The sequence below is a fragment of the Neomonachus schauinslandi genome, chromosome 1, assembly GCF_002201575.2.
Source record: "Neomonachus schauinslandi chromosome 1, ASM220157v2, whole genome shotgun sequence".
Classification (NCBI taxonomy): Eukaryota; Metazoa; Chordata; class Mammalia; order Carnivora; family Phocidae; genus Neomonachus; species Neomonachus schauinslandi.
This window is the reverse complement of record NC_058403.1, coordinates 117,759,270-117,779,789: the sequence shown is the minus strand read 5'-3', so window position 1 is coordinate 117,779,789 and position 20,520 is coordinate 117,759,270. Positions and strand designations below refer to the sequence as shown.

Genomic DNA, 20,520 nt, shown 5'->3' with positions numbered 1-20,520 from the left:
CTCTACCTCTAAAACTAATAATACACTATATTGTTAATTAATTGAACTTAAAATTTAAAAAAAAGGAACCCCCCCCCCCCAAAAAAGATACCTGGATAAGTAAAATACCCCAATGAAGACAATTCTTATGTCACCAATGAATTAGGGCACTTCCTTCAAATTAAGCTCTGTCAATTAGGCACTTAAGAAAAGCAAAAGACATTTATGCAAGCACCTCAACAACAAAGATAAAGAACAGGAAGAGCAAAGCAAGATTTATATCCACTACCTGCATTTTGTAAAAAATGGGATGTTAACACTTTAGCCAGAAGTTTTTGAAAGAAATCCTTTTCTTTCAAATATTTGAGAAAGAAAATATTTTCTTTTTCCTTATGAATCATTACCCTTTGTAGTTTCATCCACTAAAGTTATTTTTTCAATACAAAAAGAATGCTCAGATTTTGGTGAAACAAGGAAAAATTAAGGCAGTGTCTTTAAGCCCAATAAAGGAAAGAATTGACTAACAATAAGCTTATGTGGGCCTATATCGAGCTCATATTTGGATATAGTATTGAACAATTACGGCTTTAAATATAAAATATTAATGTTGCAAAATTCCACATTTCCTCAGTGAGTCTGTCCTTCTAGCTATGCGAACTTCATATAGCCCATTTAATTTTAAAGAATTAAAGGAACACTTGTTAATTTTGGAACAAAACATGAATGATGCTTGACCCAGAACTATTAACTCAGATAGTAAACAATTATGTCCGTATGTATCGCTGACCCAGTATAAAAAGGAGGAGGACCCATAGCTGTCAAAATATGGCTGGAAATGGCTAACGTCCTTTGGAATTTCCTAAAAAACAGAAGGTACAAAGTTTTGAGGTACTGTTGCCTTACAATCTTACCAAGGTCTAGATTTTAAAATGAGGGATTTTTTGTTTTGTTTTGTATTCAAAAAAGCAATGTTTTTTCTCTCAGGTTGCAAAGCTCATCTGAAATCTTCTCAGTCATTGTCGTATTGGTTATTATCCCTGAGCTGTGTCTCATCTGCGTGTCATATCAACCAGCCATATATGGTTTCAGTCGTTCCAGTTAGTGCTACATCTTGTTATACCAATTCATGGAGCGTTTCACTGCTTTGACCCAGTTTTCCATACTCATTTCATATTCTTGCCATTTCTTTTGTGGCTTGAAAACCACTTCACTTTGCCTCAGTTTCTTTAGTTCCTCCTTGTCAGTCCAAAACCCTATAGATAGAAAAAATTACTCTCAAATTTTAAGGCAGATAAGGAGTCCATAAAGTTTATCCACAAACCTATGCAAACAGGTGCACAGGTAAACAACTATTGTTTTAAAACACAATTTAAAATATTTTAGTGCTTTTGAATTTTGTTAGATTGACTATCCCTGGGAATAAATACACCAGGATTTTAAAATCATTTGGTTTCTATCAGCTTTATTTCTGTGTGGCAGGGCACCAAACCAATTCTAGACCAACCTCTCCCTATCATCATTTAATTTCGTGACTTTCTATGAAGAAAAGAAAACAAGTAAGAAATTGTATATTTTCAAAAAAAAAAACAAAGATAAATTAGAATTTTTGTCATATATCTTAAGGTAAGAGGCAACTCCCTGGGATATGCATAAATTCAAAAATGGGACTGAATATAACAAGTAGTTTCTTTTTCAAACTATTGTATCTCATACAAGTTATTTAAATCCCACTTCATGATTATATGGTTCTTCACGAAGAGGATCATGTGAATCATAATAAAAAGGAGCAAGAAAACACATTTATAACTATGAACATAAGTAGTCTGAAATGGCCGAGGTGTCTTATTAATTAACCTGGTATATTTCACTTACTCTGAAGTACTAACACAGTTGTCAAGTCTTCTTGAAGGTATTTTCTCTTACCAATAAAGCGGACACAAAATCCCTTCCTCTCAAATTTTCTATCAGACCACTTTCTTTCTAACTGACAAAGTCAGCATTTTAGACTTATCTATATATTTAAAGATATTAATTTATAGAAGTTATTAAAAGACTAAAAATAGTTTTTATTAGTATACTAAAGTTAGATAAGTCTAATCATGAAAATAAGCATGTTCTTAAAATCCTTATTTCCAGAATTATTTACTCTTTAAGACATACATATATTTTTTTAAAGATTTCTATTTATTTTTTGACAGAGAGAGACAGCGAGAGAAGGAACACAAGCAGGGGGAGTGGGAGAGGGAGAAGCAGGCTTCCCACAGAGCAGGGAGCCCGATGCAGGGCTCGATCCCAGGATCCTGGGATCATGACCTGAGCTGAAGGGAGACACTTAACCACTGAGTCACCCAGGCGCCCCAACATATATTTTTTTTGAAGATTGACTGATTTAGAATGTGAGCTGGGGGAAGGGCAAAGGGAGAAGGAAAGAGAGAATTTTAAGCACTCTGTACTGAGCACAGAGCCCAACACAGGACTCGATCTCACAACCCTGAAATCATGACCTGAACTGAAATCATTAAGAGTCAGATGCTTAACCAACTGAGCCACGCAGGCACCCCAGGACATACAAATTTTTTCAAGTAATTTTACTAAGTATGTATCAGATAGATTCATTTCCTGGGTGAATTTTGAAAATACAGAGGATGTGCATAGCCTTCAAGTCTCAGATTCCTGAAAGAGAAGCAAGCCAACCAGAAATCTCAGCTTTTCTGAGACGGTAAAACTGCTCCCTGTAGTTAGTGAAGTCTCTTTGTATTAGAAAGGTTTGAGATTAAGTATAGATATGACGAAATAGCTAAAGCTCAAGCCACTGTGTCATGTTTAAGAATAATCTGTCATATGGGGGCGCCTGGGTGGCTCAGTCGGTTAAGCATCTCCCTTTGGCTCAGGTCATGATCTCAGGGTCCTGGGATCAAGCATCAGGCTCCATGCTCAGCGGGGAGTCTGCTTCTCCCTCTCCCTCTGCTGCTCCCCCTGCTTGTGCTCTCTTGCTCTCTCTGTCAAATAAATAAATAAAATCTTAAAAAAAAAATCTGTATGTGTTTGTTATTTAAAGTATTTAAAATGTTCAAGAGAATCTGACATATTTAGTCTTATAAGCTGAAAAGGCATAGAAAAATTTGATTTACTTTATAAACAATACCAGAATGTTTATGAGCATTTGATTTACTGCAAATATAAGCTTAATTTATTCATTTTGCAAGAGTTGTTCAAGTACTTGAGAAGATTTTCTTTGTTACACTTCTAAGCTTGCTCAGTTAGGCATATGAAATTACTAAAAAGAAAGTGAATTGTATTAAATGTGTATTAGTTGAAATATACAAAGGAATTTAACTAAATTTGTAAATGGAAATGATTATTTAAGGGAAAGTTATTTTCTTCAACTTGAATTAATCACACATTAATCAATGAACAAATGAAAGTGATTGTTTCAATTTTATTCAAAGTTAACAGATTTTTAGTAGAATAAAGTTTAAGTTGAACTTAACAAGATTTCAAACTTTTTGGATTTGTAACTTTAATATGCTACATATTAGCCTAAAACTTTTAACTACAAAATATCCTGTTTTGTACAAACATTCTTCCCTTCCATACAGGAAGGTATTAAATAATCCCAGTACCCCACATCAGCATCCTGCTTCCTAGGGAACCCTCTAATTGGCCTCCTGAAGTCCATTCTTCACCCTCCCAACTAATCCTCTCACTAACTGCCAAAGTGGTCTGTTCAAATATAGATCTATCCATGTCCCTCCCCTGCCTAAAATTCTTCAGTGGCTCTCCAGTGCCTTCACGATAAGTTCAAACCCCTCTGTATGAGGAGGCTACCACAACTGGACCTCTGTTCCTCTGAAGCCATTCCTCTTGCTCTTCCCCTATCAGCACTTACTGTAATGGGCCGGGACATTTGCACAAGCTGCTTTCTTTATTGGACCACTCACCTCTTAGGACTCCTTACCTCCTCTCCTGGCTGTCTGCTAACTCCTTCAAAACTGAGCCTCCTCTGGGAAGCCTGCACCACTTGCTTAAAGCTATGGCTGTTCGCTGGGTTTATCACACAAGTGTAATAATTGGTTTACTTGTCTGGCTGTAACTAGAGACTCCCATAGCAGGGACTATGTCTTTTTTTTTTTTTTTATGTTATGTTAATCACCATACATTACATCATTAGTTTTTGATGTAGTGTTCCATGATTCCTTGTTTGCGTATAACACCCAGTGCTCCATTCAGTACGTGCCCTCTTTATTACCCATCACCAGGCTAGCCCATCCCCCCAGCCCCCTCCCCTCTAGAACCCTCGGTTTGCTTCTCAGAGTCCATAGTCTCTCATGGTTCATCTGGGACTATGTCTTTTAAACTCTTTATTCCCAGCAGTGACGGTCACGTAGCAGGTACTCAACAAATTTTCAATATGTAAAAGAAGGGAGTGGTTTCTAATGCCAAAGAAAAGCCTATCTACTCAGGAAGTTTACCCAGAGACTTTCCCTTTGCTGAAGACAGAGCAGTTGAAAATTAAGTTTCCTTGCCTCATAATTCTGACTGAAGGAGTGAAGTGAGGAGGGAGGGAGTGGGGGAAGACCCATCCACAGAGGAGGTCAAAGGAGTATTTTGTGAGTTATGTGCATATGTGTATGGAGCTTAATGAACACCAAGGTTTTCCAGACCTGCTCTATAATTCTGTGATTTGGGAAGGGAAATGCTATTGGCAAGAAACAGTTTTCGAGACAGTTCTCGCTTTTATAAAATCCACACATACCAACAGCAAGGCCAGCTAGAAAAGCTGCACCAAGGCAGGACATGTCTAAGTTGATGGGTCTCTCTATATTCACATTAATCAGGTCTGAAGTCATCTGCATAACAAAATTGTTCTTACAAACTCCTCCATCTGCCCTGTGGGGAGTAAGATATTTGAGATAAATTATTCCAACAGAAGCATAAAAACATTATTAATTTTTTTAAAGGGGCCACATATATTTTTTTAGATTCTTGATTTTATTTTTTTAAGTTCAACTTTTTAATTCCAAAATTATATCACTTCCCATTGACCTGAAGATAAAGGTCCTCACTAGGTAATCTTCAAACACTTTTCCTTATCCCTAACATCAATCTTCCCACCCGCCCTGCTTGTCCTAAGACTAGTTCAAAACAGGCCAAGGAAACCAAACCAACATAAAAATTCATTTGGACATACCAGCAAAGAAAATTTGATGCTTCCATGCCAAAAGGACAGCCACACATCCAAAAAAGAGATTTTAAAGATGTTTATAATATACATACATATATTAGAATCCTCCTAAATTCTATATTGTGTTATATTCTCCATAAATCCAAAATTAGCTTCCCTTTTCTTTCCAAATTCCTAGGACCAAGAATTTTGTTGCAAAGAAACTAGGCATAATTTATTTTTTAAATCCTGAATAATCATAATGATGAAAATACTAATAGCGGTTACCACTCACTTCCAATTTCTGATTAAATCTATTGAAAACAAAGTTTACATACCGGACTTTTGTCACAGGGATATGGATCTCTTTCTGCATCAACTCATATAACTGTTTGTTTCTAGTAAAAAAATCAAGATAACTATTTAGAGAAAATTCTCTATTTTTTTCCAGTCTAGAAAAATAAAAACTATGGTTTTATTTATATGGTATTTATAAAATATACAAAAGAGAACATTAAACCAATATATTCAAATATATTATGCTGACTGGAAGCCAATAATAAATGCTCAGACAAGCAAGAGGTTTAGGGCCTTGTACTTTTCACCTTGATAAAAGGGAGCATATTTTTCATTTAGAAATAAATTTAATCTATTATCCTTCCTACAAATAAAAATTTAAAGCAAGCATTCATTTAATAGAAAGCTATTAAGATGATATGACATGAATAACATCTAATAGAATTCATCAAATATAAAAATAATCATTTTGTAATCACATTTTTACTTTAAACATTCCAAATGTTCCATATTCATGACAGCCACATTCTTAATTTTAATAATCTACAACTGTGCCATAATGTAAAGACCACAGGGAAATATACAAAAAGAGTAATTCTGGTGATTCAATCTTTGAGTATAATGGAAGCATTATTAATTGGGATAATTAGAATTCTCCTTTATCAGTAAGGATACAAAAACCTTTGAAAGTCTCCTTTATCAGTAAGGATAAAAAAATCTCTGAAAGTCCAAATTTTAAGTCTTTTATGCCTAAGAACTTAGATACAGTTGACCCTTGAATAACACAGGGAGTAGGGATACTAACCCACCACAAAATCAAAAATCCATGTGTAAATTTTGACTCCCCCAAAACTTAACTACTAATAGCTTACCGTTGGCAGGAAGTCTTACTGATAACAGTCAATTAACACATATTTTGTATGTTATATGTATTTTATACTGTATTCTTACAATAAAGTAAGCTAGAGAATGAAAATGTTATTAAGAAAATCATAAGGAAGAGAAAATACATTTATTTACAGTACTGTACTGTATCTATTGAAAAAAATTCACATGTAAGTGGACTTGCACAGTTCAAACCCATGGTATTCAAGGGCCAACTGTATTTTTAAAAATCGTCTATTTTCAGATATCAAATGTAAATGGTACTGGTACTATTACATATAAAAAAGAGATGCTGGGGCGCCTGGGTGGCTCAGTCAGTTCAGTGTCTGCCTTCAGCTCAGGCCATGATCCCATGGTACTGGGATCGAGTCCCACATCAGGCTCCTTGCTCGGTGAGAAGCCTGCTTCTCCCTCTGCCTGCCACTTTCCCTGCTTGTGCATGCTCTCTCTCTCTGACAAATAAATAAAATCTTAAAAAAAAAAAAAAAAAAGGAGATGCTAAGGAAATTAGCAATAAAAGCAGATTATGTCATAAACAGTATGAATTTAAAGGTATAAACACTCAGTTAAAATTAATAAATTTCATAATTTAGTTTAGCAGAAATTAATAGAAGAAAATGGCAATACTGTATGGGGAAGGGAGAGTTTAGGGCAGGTTTTGGTACCTGAAAGCTATTGACTCCAATATTGCTCGTACAAGATGGTATTTATTGGTGGAAGCCTTCAAACCCATAAAAGAGGCACATGCACAGGGGTCATTTAATGGAGCCTAAAGAAAGAGATAGGAAGAATTTTTATTATTGTTCTGAATTATATGCATAGACTTGAAGGCACATTATGCAATAAAGACATTGCCATGGTAGAAAAAAAGAATGCTTAGAGTTAAGTAGTTTTAAAATAAATGACAGCCTCAAAAAATGTCAACTGTTAGGGTAACTCTTTAATAGGACTTAAGCAAGGTTGAGTCATAGGTATTGGACTTAGCTATACCTTCTGTCTGAACTCACACAAAGAGAAGAGTAACAAATTATTATTATTTTTTTTTACACAGTAACAAACTATTAAATGTCTAGCTTTACAAGAAGAAATGAAAAGCAATCCTAGTATTCCCCTTTTCTCCATCTGTGAAGCTTTTAAACCAGAATTGTTTTCATAGAGTGTTTTTTAAAAAATATCCATTAGTCATAAGATAAAAAACTGTAAGGCAGAATATGTGTTTTTCGGGGTCATAACTTACACCTAATCTGTTGTCAGACATTCAAACTCTTCTATTTCTTAGCTTAATAGTCTTACTGCCTACTAGGAGAAATGATCCAGCCTAACTTCTGTCTTTAAAAGAGCCAAAGTCTTGAGTTGGAATTATGTATCTGTCGGATGAAGTTTGTATTCATCTTTGCATCCCCAGAAATGCAAGACAATTCTGGGACACAAAGATGCAGAGCAAAGACCCCTGCCAGAGCTCATAATCTCACAAGGAAAGAGACAGAAGAATGGTTGCAATGTATGATATGAGGTCGCAACAGAGGGAAGTACTAGTGCTACCAGAAAATGATGGTCCCCAGGAAAAGCACCTTCTAGCTTCAGGGCCTTGAGACATCATCTCATTACCTGGAAAACTTTCTACCACCCCTTTTCCTAGTTAATTCTACTCCCCTCCCAAATCTTGGCTCAGATTCCTCTGGGAAAACTTCTGATCCCAGAGACAAGACCAAGCCACCATCATTACTTCTATGGAACCCTAGAGCTTCGCATTATATAATATATTTATAATCATGTATATTTGTGTGAACATTTGCTAAAAGTCTGTCTTCCCTGTGGAAACTCATTCTTATGTGTCTCCAGGGCCTTGCACTGCATCTGGCCCCCACGGGGGATCCTCACACATTTGTTTAATCAATGAACAAACAATACTCTTCCTCATTACTTAACTGAAGAAATTCCATATTACATCTTATCTTTACTGTAGCTGTGATTTTCCTCCTATTATGATTTTATCCTGATTGTTTTCAAATATATTAACATGTTTTGGTGATTCACTCAGTGAAAGCTTATTTATACAGTCACACTGGCCTGTCTCAGGTGGTATAATACTATAAAACAAAGATCAGATTCAGCCAGTTCATTTAGTCCCTAGTTGTGTGCTATGTATTTTCTGCATAAAAATATTTTCTTCTAATATACCACATAAAATCCTGGTATGACTGGCCTGAAATCACTTTTGTAAATATAACTATGCACATAATTTACAATTAATTAGTAATAGGCCAATTTGAGGGGTAACAAATTCCAAAGAAACCTAAAAATTTCTTTTTGGTTACAATGCCCCTGTATTAGTTAGTCCAAGTGAGTCTGTCTTTGGGATGATATGGCGGGAAAAACACTGGCAAGGTCCTTTGGGCCTGGTCACACCTTGCCAGGGCAGACAGCCTCCGGCCATACTTCCAATCTGTCACTGCCAATCCCATTGAGTAAGCCTCCCAGACCATCAACCAACCAGGAACAGCAGGACTCGGTAAAGTTTTGTTTGGAGGCCTAAGCTAACCTAAGCTAACCTAAGCTAACCTATGACCAAGGCATAGACTGCTTGCCCCCACAGGCCCTTGTCACCCCTGGGATTTTAGCCTAATCTGCTGGGGATTTGCAGGATGGTTAATTCCTCTTGCCCTCTGTCAACCGTGAACCTAAACACAAACTCCTCTGGCATCTACTTTGTATTCCCAATGTCATATTTTATGCCATACCATGAACCAGTACAGCAGAGTGGTTAAGAACCTGGACTCTGGAATCAGAGCACCTGGGCCCTGAAACCAGCTCTGCCGCTCACTAGCAGTGTGAGACCAGGCAAGTGATTTAACAGCTCTAAATCAGTTTCCTCATCTTTGGAATGGGATGATAAGAGTATCTTCTGCCTTACTGAGTTACTGAGGATTAAATGAGATAAATGCATGACATTTAGAACAGTGCCTGACACAGAGTAAGAATTCACTACAATTTTATATTACTATTATTTCTTACCAAAACCCTTCCCACTACTGACTCTCTTCATAACCCTTTCTGTGCCTTCTGAATCCTTCCTTCTACTGTAAATAAATTCTCCTAAACCATAACCTGTTCTGAGAAGTTCTTAAAACTTAAAATTTAAGTTCTAAACACTTAAAACTTAAAATCTGTCCAATGCTTGAGAAGACCAGGCACTCCAGTCAGATTCTCAGATTTCTCAGAAAATATGATCTCAGAAAAAGACCCTCAACAGGGGGAACTGAAGCTAAAAGGCACAAAGTTGAAGAAGGTTGCGTGTATTTCCAAATTATGGAGAAGCAGAAAGTATGAGGAAAATAATGACAATTAAGCAGAGGTTATGAGGAAGAAAGAATACAGAGCAGTGCTGGTAATGAGAAAAGTAGACCCACAGAGAAGAAACCACAAAGAACATTAAGAACTGCAAAGTCAGTTGCCCGACTTCTTTCCAATACCAGCGAACCACCAGCTCCTCTCAGGGTCGGATAAGCAAGCCTGTTCCCTGCAAACTTAAGAACCCTCATTGGAGCACGACTCCTCATCCTCTGAGAACTGACACTTGGTTCACAGTCCTGTCCATTCCATCACTGCCACCATCACGGTAACTTTCAAGTTAAGCAGACAGCCACTGATTCCTGCCTCTGACGCCTGGGGTGGATGCGCTCCATTAGTAGCCCCGCCCACAAACCACAGCCCTGCCGCAGCGAAGCCACAATGACTGCACCAACTGCGGCCACCCCTGGGTTATGGCCCCCATGCTCTAGCCCACCCCTTGCTAAATCCTGAAGTGGTTGTCCTAGATTTCCCACTTTCTTCAAAGTGCTCCCGATACCCCGTCTCAGCAGACTCCCTGGAGAAATGGAGGCTACTGGGATCTTTTAATATCTTGCCCCTTGTTATCTATGGCCGTAACAATATTCTAAAATTAAAGGCAGAATCGCAGATACTTGACCCTTCCTTCCCTCCATTTTCCCTATCCCTCATTTTCTTTAGTTGTTGACATAGGCCGTTTATCAGTGATCTCCCTCGTATTTTTCAAATAGCTTAGTATCAACGCAGTATTGTCTGAACTCACTTTCGGTTTCCACTGAGGCATTTCAGTGCTACATTGGAACTACTTAGTCTGCAGCCCTCCCCCACCCCTCCCAAACCCCACATACTGCCAGGCTGCAGTCATGGCAGGACGGGGACATTTTTTTATTAACATGAAATTAAAAACCATAGCTGCTGAGAGTTTTGTCTAATCTTCTGGGCTTTAGCAATACTTTTTCTCATATATTTGATATTATTTTTACAAGCATATGGACTGAGGCAGAAGTTAAAAACAGAGCTGCCAAGATAAAGTCACTACTAAGTCCTCGAGCATATTTTTCTAACAAGGGAAGAATACACAGTAGCCTAATTAAATCCTACCTTGGCTGATGACAACTATTCATCTCAAGCTTCCTCCTGAAACCTCAATCCAACAAATATTCTTCATCCCCTGTCCTAGGATGGATACTATTCAGTCCTCACATCACCCTAAAGAGGATACAGTGCAATCTCTATTATGTAGTTTATAAACTTTTAGTCCTTTAGGGTAATGTATATAGAAGGAAATTATTACAGATATTAAAATAATGCCCATTAAAAGCCTAGATTGGAAATATGATATTTTTAGAGATTTGAAACACCCTGATCTAATCCTTTTTTATCAGTTTCTACATTATATTATCCAACCTTTCAAATTTGGGGCTTTTTTAACTGATTGCTTGAATATGGGATGAACTAGAAGTAAAAGAAATTTTTATTTTTTGAAAGGAAACATATTTAGAGGAGGATTAAAAGAATAGTATAAGCTTTCCAAAAAAAGGAATTTGTTCATAATAATATACCTGAAAAGTTTTTTAAAGGTCTTTATAACAATATGCTAAAATCAAAGGCAATATCACAGATTTTTCAATTAAATACTAAGTTAAATATTACAAAGCCAAGTCTCTTACTGGGTTCACTTTTTGATTAGGCAAAGTAACCAATACTCCACCACAACAGTTAACCAAAAGAAATTTTGATTTTTTTTAAAAGTTAATGAAACTTAATAAATAACTGCAAAATATACCTGGTGTGTGTGTGTGTAATCTTAACATTATTTTTCTAATTCTCAGTGGGACACTTCCTCTAAGTAAAAAATGCCAATATACGGATATATCTTTCCCCACTGGGAAATGGCTACTTTTGGTTATGATAAAGTAATGCTAAGTCTTATGTAAAAGTTCTATACCAAACCTGCCAACTTCTCATTTCCACATGGGTGGAGCTCTAAGCTGAATGTGCTGTGCTTTCTCATGCTATTTGTGCTAAGTCACAGCTCCTCAGCCCCGGAACATACCTTTACCTTCATACTGCTCAGTTCCCAAATTTTCAGGTAAGGGAGTAGCAGGTACATAATTTTGAGCGTGGGTATGAGGAGAAAAATGTCTGTAGTTGCCACTGACTGAAAAAATAAATAAATAAAATACCTGCAATCCACTAAAAGATGGAACAAAACAGACTCCTTCAGAATCTTCTAAACTTTTGGCCATTTTTTCAGTCTCAGCAGCATCTGTGAAAAGATCTGCAAAAACAAAAACAAATAATTTAAAAAACCCCTAAAACAAAACAGAGGGGCTGGGGAGGGACAAACAGAATTATGTTATGTGACTAGTGTTTACCTGCACCCACATTTATTACAAGTACAGTGTGAAAGGGTCAACACAAAGGCCAATTTGCTCTAGTACTATCTGGGCTCCCACACTGCACAGGTTTAGGGGCCTGTGGAAGGTCTTAGATGAGCTCTGTATGCAGCACACCTTACTTTTTCCTTTAAAGATATTTGGGCTGTTTTCAGAGCACCTGGGTGGCTTAGTCGGTTGAGTGTCTGACTTGATTTCAGCTCAGGTCATGATCTCAGGGTCATGGGATCAAGCCCCGCATTGGGTTCCATGCTCAGTGGGGATCTGCTTAAAATTCTCTCTCCCTCTCTCTCTGCAACCCGCCACCCCTGCCCCCACATGCATGCTTTCTGTCTCTGTCTCTCTCTCAAATAAATAGTTAAATCTTTAAAAATAAATAAGGATATTTGGGCTATTTAAAAATCAATTGTATGTTTTTGGCATTAAAATAAATTATTCTCCTGAAGATAACACCAATCCTAGTTTTTTTGTTTTTTGGTTTTTTTTGAAGAATTTATTTATTTATTTGACACTGAGAGAGCTAGAGAGAGAAAGAGACAGAGAGCAAGTACAAGCAGGGGGGAACGGCAGGCAGGGGAGAAGCAGGCTCCCCACTGAGCAAGGAGCCTGATGCAGGGCTCCATCCCAAGACCCTGGGATCATGACCTGAGCCGAAGGCAGCCGTTTAACCGACTGAGCCACCCGGGCGCCCCGACACCAATCCTAGTTTTCTGATGAAAAGATCCTCTCTACTGAATCAACTGAAAAACTACTACATCTAATGAGTTCAATAAGGGGCCATCAATAAGTAGATATACTAAAAGCCAATCTTTAAGAAACAAACAAAAAATCAAGATCTAATTAATTTAGTATGCTATTTTTACAGGAGTATATAACATACATATAGAGAACTGCACAAATCCCAAGTGTATAACAGGGATGAATTTTCACAGCGTGCATATACCCAGGAAACCAACACCCAGATCAAGATACAAACTTCTTCTGTTCAACATAATGCTTGTGAAATTCATTCATGTTGTTACAAGTAGTTGCACTTCATTCTTAGCTCTGTATAATATTCTACTGTGTGACTACACACAATTCATTAAACTGTTCTATAGCGGATATGCAGTTGGTTAGTTTCTAGTTTCTGGCTAATATAAATAGGCCACTTTGAACACTCACAGACATTCTTTTTGGTGAACATATGTATATGTTTCTGTTTGATATATACCAAGGGATGAAGCTGCTAGTCCTAAGATCTAAGTACATTTAGTACTAGCTTTAGAAGATACTGCCAAACTATTTTCCAAAGTGGTTATACCAAATTAAGGCTCCTGACAACAGTATGAAAATTCCAGTTATGCCATATTCTTGCCAATAATTGATACTGTCTATGTTTTTCATTTCAGCTATTTTTGTGGTATTGCATGACAGTTTGATTTTGTTTTCTCTATTAACTAATGAAGTGGCAATCCTTTTCATTGACCATTTGGATATCCTTGTTTGTGAAGTGACTCCTGAATAAGCATGTAGGGCAGACAGCACAGATCAGATGATTAAGCTCAAGAATCAGTCATAATAGAAATTGATGGCTTTGTACAGCCTTAAGTAAATTGGTTTAATTTAATTGTATGTTTTGTTATTCTTATAATGAAAAATTGATTAAAGACGAGAAGTTTAAGGAACACCTATGTTAAAACTCAATAAGGATTGTTCAATAACAACTACAAATTTTATTCAAAATGAATTCTCAGATCCATTAGTCACATTTGTTTGATCAAAATGTTCATATAGCACATCAAAATATCTCTAGTACGTCAAAAACTAATATTAAAAAAATAACATTGGTTTTCAGGGCACCTGGGTGGCTCAGTTGGTTAAGCCTCTGACTCTTGGTTTCAGCTCAGGTCATGATCTCAGGGTTGTGAAATGGAGCTCCGCATCAGGCTCTGAGCTCTGTGTTCAGTGCAGAGTCTGCTTGAGATTCTCTCACTCTCCCTCTGCCCCTCCTCCCACTCACATGCTCTTTCTCTCTCTCAAATAAATAAAATCTTTTTAAAAAAAATAATGTTGGTTTTGAAATCTATATGTTTTAAAAAATCATTTCCAAATGTCTATATTTTTAAAACAAAATTTGGAAAACATACAAGATGGCTGGTTTGAGGAAAGTTTCTGGCAACAGGCAAAGAAATGGGGGAAAAACAGGAATTTAGTTTATTTACATTCCTCACTGGTTGTTCCATACTTGCTTAAAAATTTTCTCTAAATAATCTTCCACTTTTAAACTGTTCTCAAATGAGCTTATTGATGGAAAATCTTTGAGAGTAAGCAGATTTCACTCTGTCTCTCCCACTGAAACAGCTAAGGATCTTGGACGGAATGTGTGGAAAAGCTATCTGAGGACTCAGAAGAATAAGGCTGGTCAGGGAACTCTAAGTAACACCAAACCAGTGGTGAGTTTCCTGTTTTTATTTATTTGCTCTAATATTTCCTGGCCTAGACTCAGGGAGAGCCTAAAACCTGACACCTAGGTCTGTACACTGGGTGCAAATTTGGAGAGTTTCTACAGAAGAACCCTCTTTCTGGTCTGAGGAACAGGACTCAGGGGTCTCTACAGGACAGAAGGTGAGGAGATACTTTGGATTTTGCTTCTTGGATTTTTTTTCATTCTACCTGAACTAGAAGGAGAAAAGGCATTGAAGAGAAAGAGAGACAGAGAAAGAAAAGAGAACTTCATGGATTTGTGAGACAATAATGGCCTAACATTTCTGTGATTTGAATCCCAGAAGAAGAAGACAAAGAATGCAGTCCAGAAACACTATGTAAAGAAAAAAAATGACTGTAAACATCCCATAGTGGATGAAAGATATAAATCTATAGGTTCAAGAAGTTCAGAACATCCCAACTGGATAAATACAAAGAAATTGATGCCCAGGCATATCATAATAAAACTGAAAATTAAAACCTGAAAGTAAAGAAAAAGTCTTCAAAGCAGCCAGATTATATATTAGGGAACAAACATTCAAATGACTGGAGGTTTCTCATCAAAACTATGAAGGTCTAAAGGCAGTAGAACATCTTTTTAAGTACTAAAAGAAAAATGTCAACCTAGAATTCTATTTTATTTAATTATTTTTATTTGTTTATTTATTTGAAAGGAGAGAGAGCACAAGAGAGCATGGAGGGGGAGGGGCAGAGGGAGAGGGAGAAGCAGACTCCCGCTGAGCAGGGAGTCTGACTTGGGGCTTGATCCCAGGACCTGAGATCATGACCTGAGCTGAAGGCAGACGCTTAACCGACTGAGTCACCCAGGTGCCCCTCAACTAGAATTCTATATCCCAGTAAAAATATCCCTCAGAAATAAAGACAGTCTCTGATAAGGAGAATTAAGAGAATTTGTTGTTAACATAGTCTAAAAGAAATGTTAATCTATATGCAAAAAAAAAAACAAAAAAAGGACCTTGACCTAAATTTCACTCCTATACGAAAACTAATTCAAAACTGTTATACATCTAAATGTAAAACATAAACGATAAAACTTTTAGAAGAAACTATGGGAGAAAAATCTTGTGTGACTCTGGTTTGGCCAAGAGTTCTTAGATATGATATCCAAAGCATAAACCACAAAACGAGAAACTGATAGATTAAACTTTACCAATTTAAAAACTTTTACTCTGCAAAGGACACTGCTAAAACAATGAAAACATATGCTACAATCTAGAAGAAAATATTTGCAAGTCATATATTCCCAAAAGGACCTATACTCAAAACCAAAAAAGAACTCTCAAAACTCAACAGTAAAAAAATAAATAAATAAAAACTGAACCAAAGATGTGAACAGATACTTCACCAAAGAAGATATATAGATGGCACAAAAGCACATGAAAAGGTGTTTGATATCATTAACCATTAGAGAAACGCAAATTAAAAACAGAATAAGATAACATTGCACACCTAATATAATGGCTAAAACTAAAAACCAAACAAACAAAAAACAAAAAATGATAATACCAAACACTGGAGCAACACAAACACACACACATTGTTGGTGAGAACCTGAAATGGTATGGCCACGCTCGAAAACAGCTTGGCAGGTTTTTGTTTTTGTGTGTTTTACAAAGATAAACTCATCCTTATCTGTATGTTTGGTTTTTTTTTTAAAGAGATATTTTGGGGTGGGAAATTCTGCTTTCCTTCACTGTTTTTTGTTTTAAAGACTTGCTTATTTATTTGAGAGAGAGAGAGAGAGAGAGAGCATGTACTCACACACAGGGAGAGGGAGAAGAAGACACCAGCCTGAGCAGGGAGCCCGATTCAGGCTTTGATCCCAGGACCCTGGGATCATGACCTGAGCCAAAGGCAGACACTTAACCAACTGAGCCACCCAGGCACCCCATGTGTGTATGTTTATATGACACAAATAACATCATTTTTATATGAGCCAGCAATCCCACTCTTAGGTATTTATCCTAGAAAAATGAAATCTGGGGTGCCTGGGTGGCTCAGTCAGTTAGGTGTCTGCCTTCAGCTCAGGTCATGGTCCCGGAGTCCAGGGATCAAGCCCTGCATCAGGCTCCCAGCTCAGCAGGGAGCCTGCTTCTTCTCTCTCTCTCTCTCAAATAAATAAATAAATAAATCTTTAAAAAAAAATGAAAAAGAAAAATGAAATCTGATGTTCATGCAAAAACCTGTACATGAATGTTCATATAGTGGCTTTGTTTGTAATCACCCACAACTGTAAATAACAGCCCACATGTCCTTCAGTTGGATAATGAATGAACAGACTGTGATATATCCATCACATAGAAAATTGCTGAGTAATACAATGGAATGAACTACTGATACATACAAAAACATGGATGAATCTCAAAGGCATTATGTTGAGTAAAAGAAACCTTCTCAACTGGTTGTAGGATTCCATTTATACAATACTGTGGATTCCAATACCCATTTATATGATTCCATTTATATGAGAGCCATTTAAATGATACTGTGCAAAAGGTCAAAAGCTTCATGATTCATAAGACTTCTATTTCAGCCCGCAACTTCTGCAAATCATCCAACTAGATCATTCGCTGATGTAAAAGATGCAAAGAGGAAAGAAGCCATGGGGAAACAGTATCAAACATTCCTGGCAGAAATGCAAAATGGCAGATTCCTACAGAGAGGAATTTGGCAATGTCCAACAAAATTACAATGTATTTATCCTTCGAATTAGCAATCTCACTTCTGGAAATTTATTGTTAAGACATACCTCCAACAATATGAAAATCCATATGCACGAAGTTATTCACTGCAGCCCTATTTGTGTTTGCAAAATATTGGAAATGACTTAAGTGCCCCAATACAGGAGACTGGCTGGCTAAACTGTGTACATAGACATAGTGGAGTACTGGGCAGCTGTGAAAAGGAAGATCTCTGTGAACTGATGGGAAGTAATTCCCAGGATATACTTTTAAGTGAAAATGGCAAAGTACAAAAGAGCATACATAGCTTATCTTTTATGTAAGAAATTAGGGAACATAAGAAAACATGCATGTATCCTAAATGTTTTTGCAAAAAGAAATACGAAGGATAAACCAAAAACTAATGAAGTGATTACAAGATGTAGGGAGACAGGATGAAGGGACAGGTGAGAGAGTCAACTTCTCTGAGCATATCTTTTTTGACTTTAGGAATCAAATTAAAATTCCACATTAAAAATAAGTCGATAATGTTTTTTTTTAAAGATTTTATTTATTTATTTGAGAGAGAGAGAATTAGAGAGAGCACATGAGAGGGGGGAGGGTCAGAGGGAGAAGCAGACTCCCTGCCGTGCAGGGAGCCCGACGTGGGACTCGATCCAGGGACTCCAGGATCACGACCTGAGCCGAAGGCAGTCGCTTAACCAACTGAGCCACCCAGGCGCCCGTCGATAATGTTTTTAAAAAGGATGCAGAGGAGGGCAACTAAAACTGAATGATAACAGAAAACAAACGAAACCAATTCTATTTCAAATTAATAAAATCACTGAAGGGAGAAAAAGAACTAATTGAAGTAACTTTTGAATAGTGTACTTTGACCAAACACCTTTGATATAAAGGAAAAAACCTGCAAACGATCTTGAGCAATGTTGTTTGTTGTAGTGGGACGGGACTAATAATTCTGAAGGTCTTTTGTGCATATTTTAAGATTGAGTAAATGAATACATAATATTAACATTGTCAGGAGCCAGGGTTCTCGATGTGGAAAAAGGGATGTGAAAATATAGAACAGAAAAAGCCAAGCAAAGATGCTTAGGAGCTAAACTGGAATTGGAGGTACGATATAATTTCCAAAAATTTTAACAGATCCTGGGGCACCTGGGTGGCTCAGTCAGTTAATGTTGGCTCTTGATTTCGGCTCAGGTCATGATCTCAGGGTCGTGAGATTGAGCCCCGCGAAGGGCTCTGAGCTCAACGTGATGTCTGCTTGTTCCTCTCCCTCTGCTCCTCCATCCCTCTCAAATAAATAAATCAAATCTTAAAAAAACTTTTTAACACATATACATGCACACTTCTAGCTCTGCTGAAATCTGCTGCTAATCACTGCTTTTATTTTTATTTATTTATTTTTAATCTTATTATTATTTTTTAAAGTAGGCTCCACACCCATTGTGGGGCTTGAACTCATGATCCTGAGAACAAGAGTCACACACTCTACCAACTGAGCCAGCCAGGCACCGTGTCAATCATTATTTTAAAATACCATTTCCCATTCATAGGAATTAGGGCTCATTGGGAAAGTAGCTAAGTCTAGGGTAGGAGTAGGAAAGACACAAGATGAACTTAAAACATCTTGTGCCAGGGACTCCTGGGGGGCTCAGCCAGTTAAGCGTCTGCCTTTAGCTCAGGTCATGATCCTGGGGTCCTGGGATCGAGTCCCACATCAGGGTCCCTGCTCAGCGGGGGGCCTAATTCTCCCTCTCCCTCTGCCCCTCCCCACTCGTGTTCTCTCTCTCTCAAATAAATAAATAATCTTAAAAAAAAAAAATCTTGTGCCAGAAACTAAGAAAGTGCTAAAAAAAAAAAAAATAGATATGGACATTTAAAAAGACACAGAGGACAGTTTGAGGAGATTTGCACATGAAAATAAGTAATAACTATAAAAATTATAGCCTGTTGAATGAAATAAGAAACCATGAGTTTATAGTGATAATAAGTAAAAGGGGTGAAGGGAAAGCTCCTCATTACACAATAGAATGCTAACTAATTAACCCGGAAGGGATAATGGAGTTAGCAAACACCATTTTGTAACCATCGGAGTGAAGACTGATCAAGCAGGAATTATCAACGAATGCTAAATTTAGGGGATAGAAGTTTGAGGAGAAATGGGACATCTAGCTAATTTCAAAGTATCTCCCACATATTATTTATTACAAAAGGAAAAACAGTAATTGTACAGTGGAGAAATAGGAAAACATCTTATGCATGTGAACAAAATTTACCAGAACTAAAACAGGACTAATGGACACCCTGCATCTCCAGGTATATATTCTGAGAAGGATAGTTATCATTTATGTATGGCTTCAGCCAAAACTACATTAACACAGACCTAGTCATGAGAACCCAAAATGAAGGATATTTTAGAAAATAACTGGCCTATGTCTTTCAAAAATGTCAATGGCATGAAAAACAAAGCTGAGGAAGTGGCTCCAGATTAAAGGAAATTATACAATAAGCAATGACAGACTGGATCTTGTATTGGGGAGGAACTGCCATGAAGGACATTATTGGGACATCTGACAAAATTGGAATATGGACTATAAATCTGGTAAAAGTATTATACTCAATGTTAACTTTTCTCAAGTTAATAACCATACTTTAGATAAGTAAGAGAATATTCTTATTCTTAGGAAATACACTGTGAAATACTACAGGGAAAGGAACATGATGCATGCAGTCTGTTTTTTTTTTTTTTTTTTTTTAAAGATTTATTTATTTGAGAGAGCGAGAATGAGAGAGAGAGAGAGAGAGTACATGAGAGGGGGAGGGTCAGAGGGAGAAGCAGGCTCCTCGCTGAGCAGGGAGCCTGATGCGGGACTCGACCCCAGGACTTCGGGATCATGACCTGAGCCGAAGGCAGTCGCTTAACCAACTGAGCCACCCAGGCGCCCTCATGCAGTCTGTTTTTAAAGAGCTCAGAAAATTATATAGGGGCGCCTGGGTGGCTCAGTCATTAAGCGTCTGCCTTTGCCTCAGGTCATGATCCCAGGGTCCTGGGATCGAGCCCCGCATCAGGCTCCCTGCTCGGTGGGAAGCCTGCTTCTCCCTCTCCCACCCCCCCTGCTTGTGTTTCATCTCTTGCTGTCTCTCTCTCTGTCAAAAAATAAATAAATAATCTTGAAAGAAAGGAAGGAAGGAAGGAAGGAAGGAAGAGAGAGAGAAAGAAAGAAAAGAAAGAAAGAAAGAAAGAAAGAAAGAAAGAAAGAAAGAAAGAAAGAAAGAAAGAAAGAAAGAAAGAAAG

General features: G+C 37.3%; 1 protein-coding gene across 1 annotated transcript in view; it reads right to left on the bottom strand.

The window, feature by feature from the left end:
- Nucleotides 1-668: 668 nt before the first annotated feature.
- The window catches only part of GK5 (glycerol kinase 5), a 77,012-nt gene continuing 57,160 nt past the window's right edge, over nucleotides 669-20,520 (bottom strand). Inside the window, exons 12-16 of the mRNA XM_021678731.2 lie at nucleotides 11,842-11,936; nucleotides 6,991-7,094; nucleotides 5,482-5,541; nucleotides 4,736-4,869; nucleotides 669-1,232 (exon numbers count right to left, since the gene is read on the bottom strand). Coding sequence (XP_021534406.2) covers nucleotides 1,084-1,232; nucleotides 4,736-4,869; nucleotides 5,482-5,541; nucleotides 6,991-7,094; nucleotides 11,842-11,936 — 542 coding nt within the window. The 3' untranslated portion in view covers nucleotides 669-1,083. The remainder of the gene's footprint in view (nucleotides 1,233-4,735; nucleotides 4,870-5,481; nucleotides 5,542-6,990; nucleotides 7,095-11,841; nucleotides 11,937-20,520) is intronic.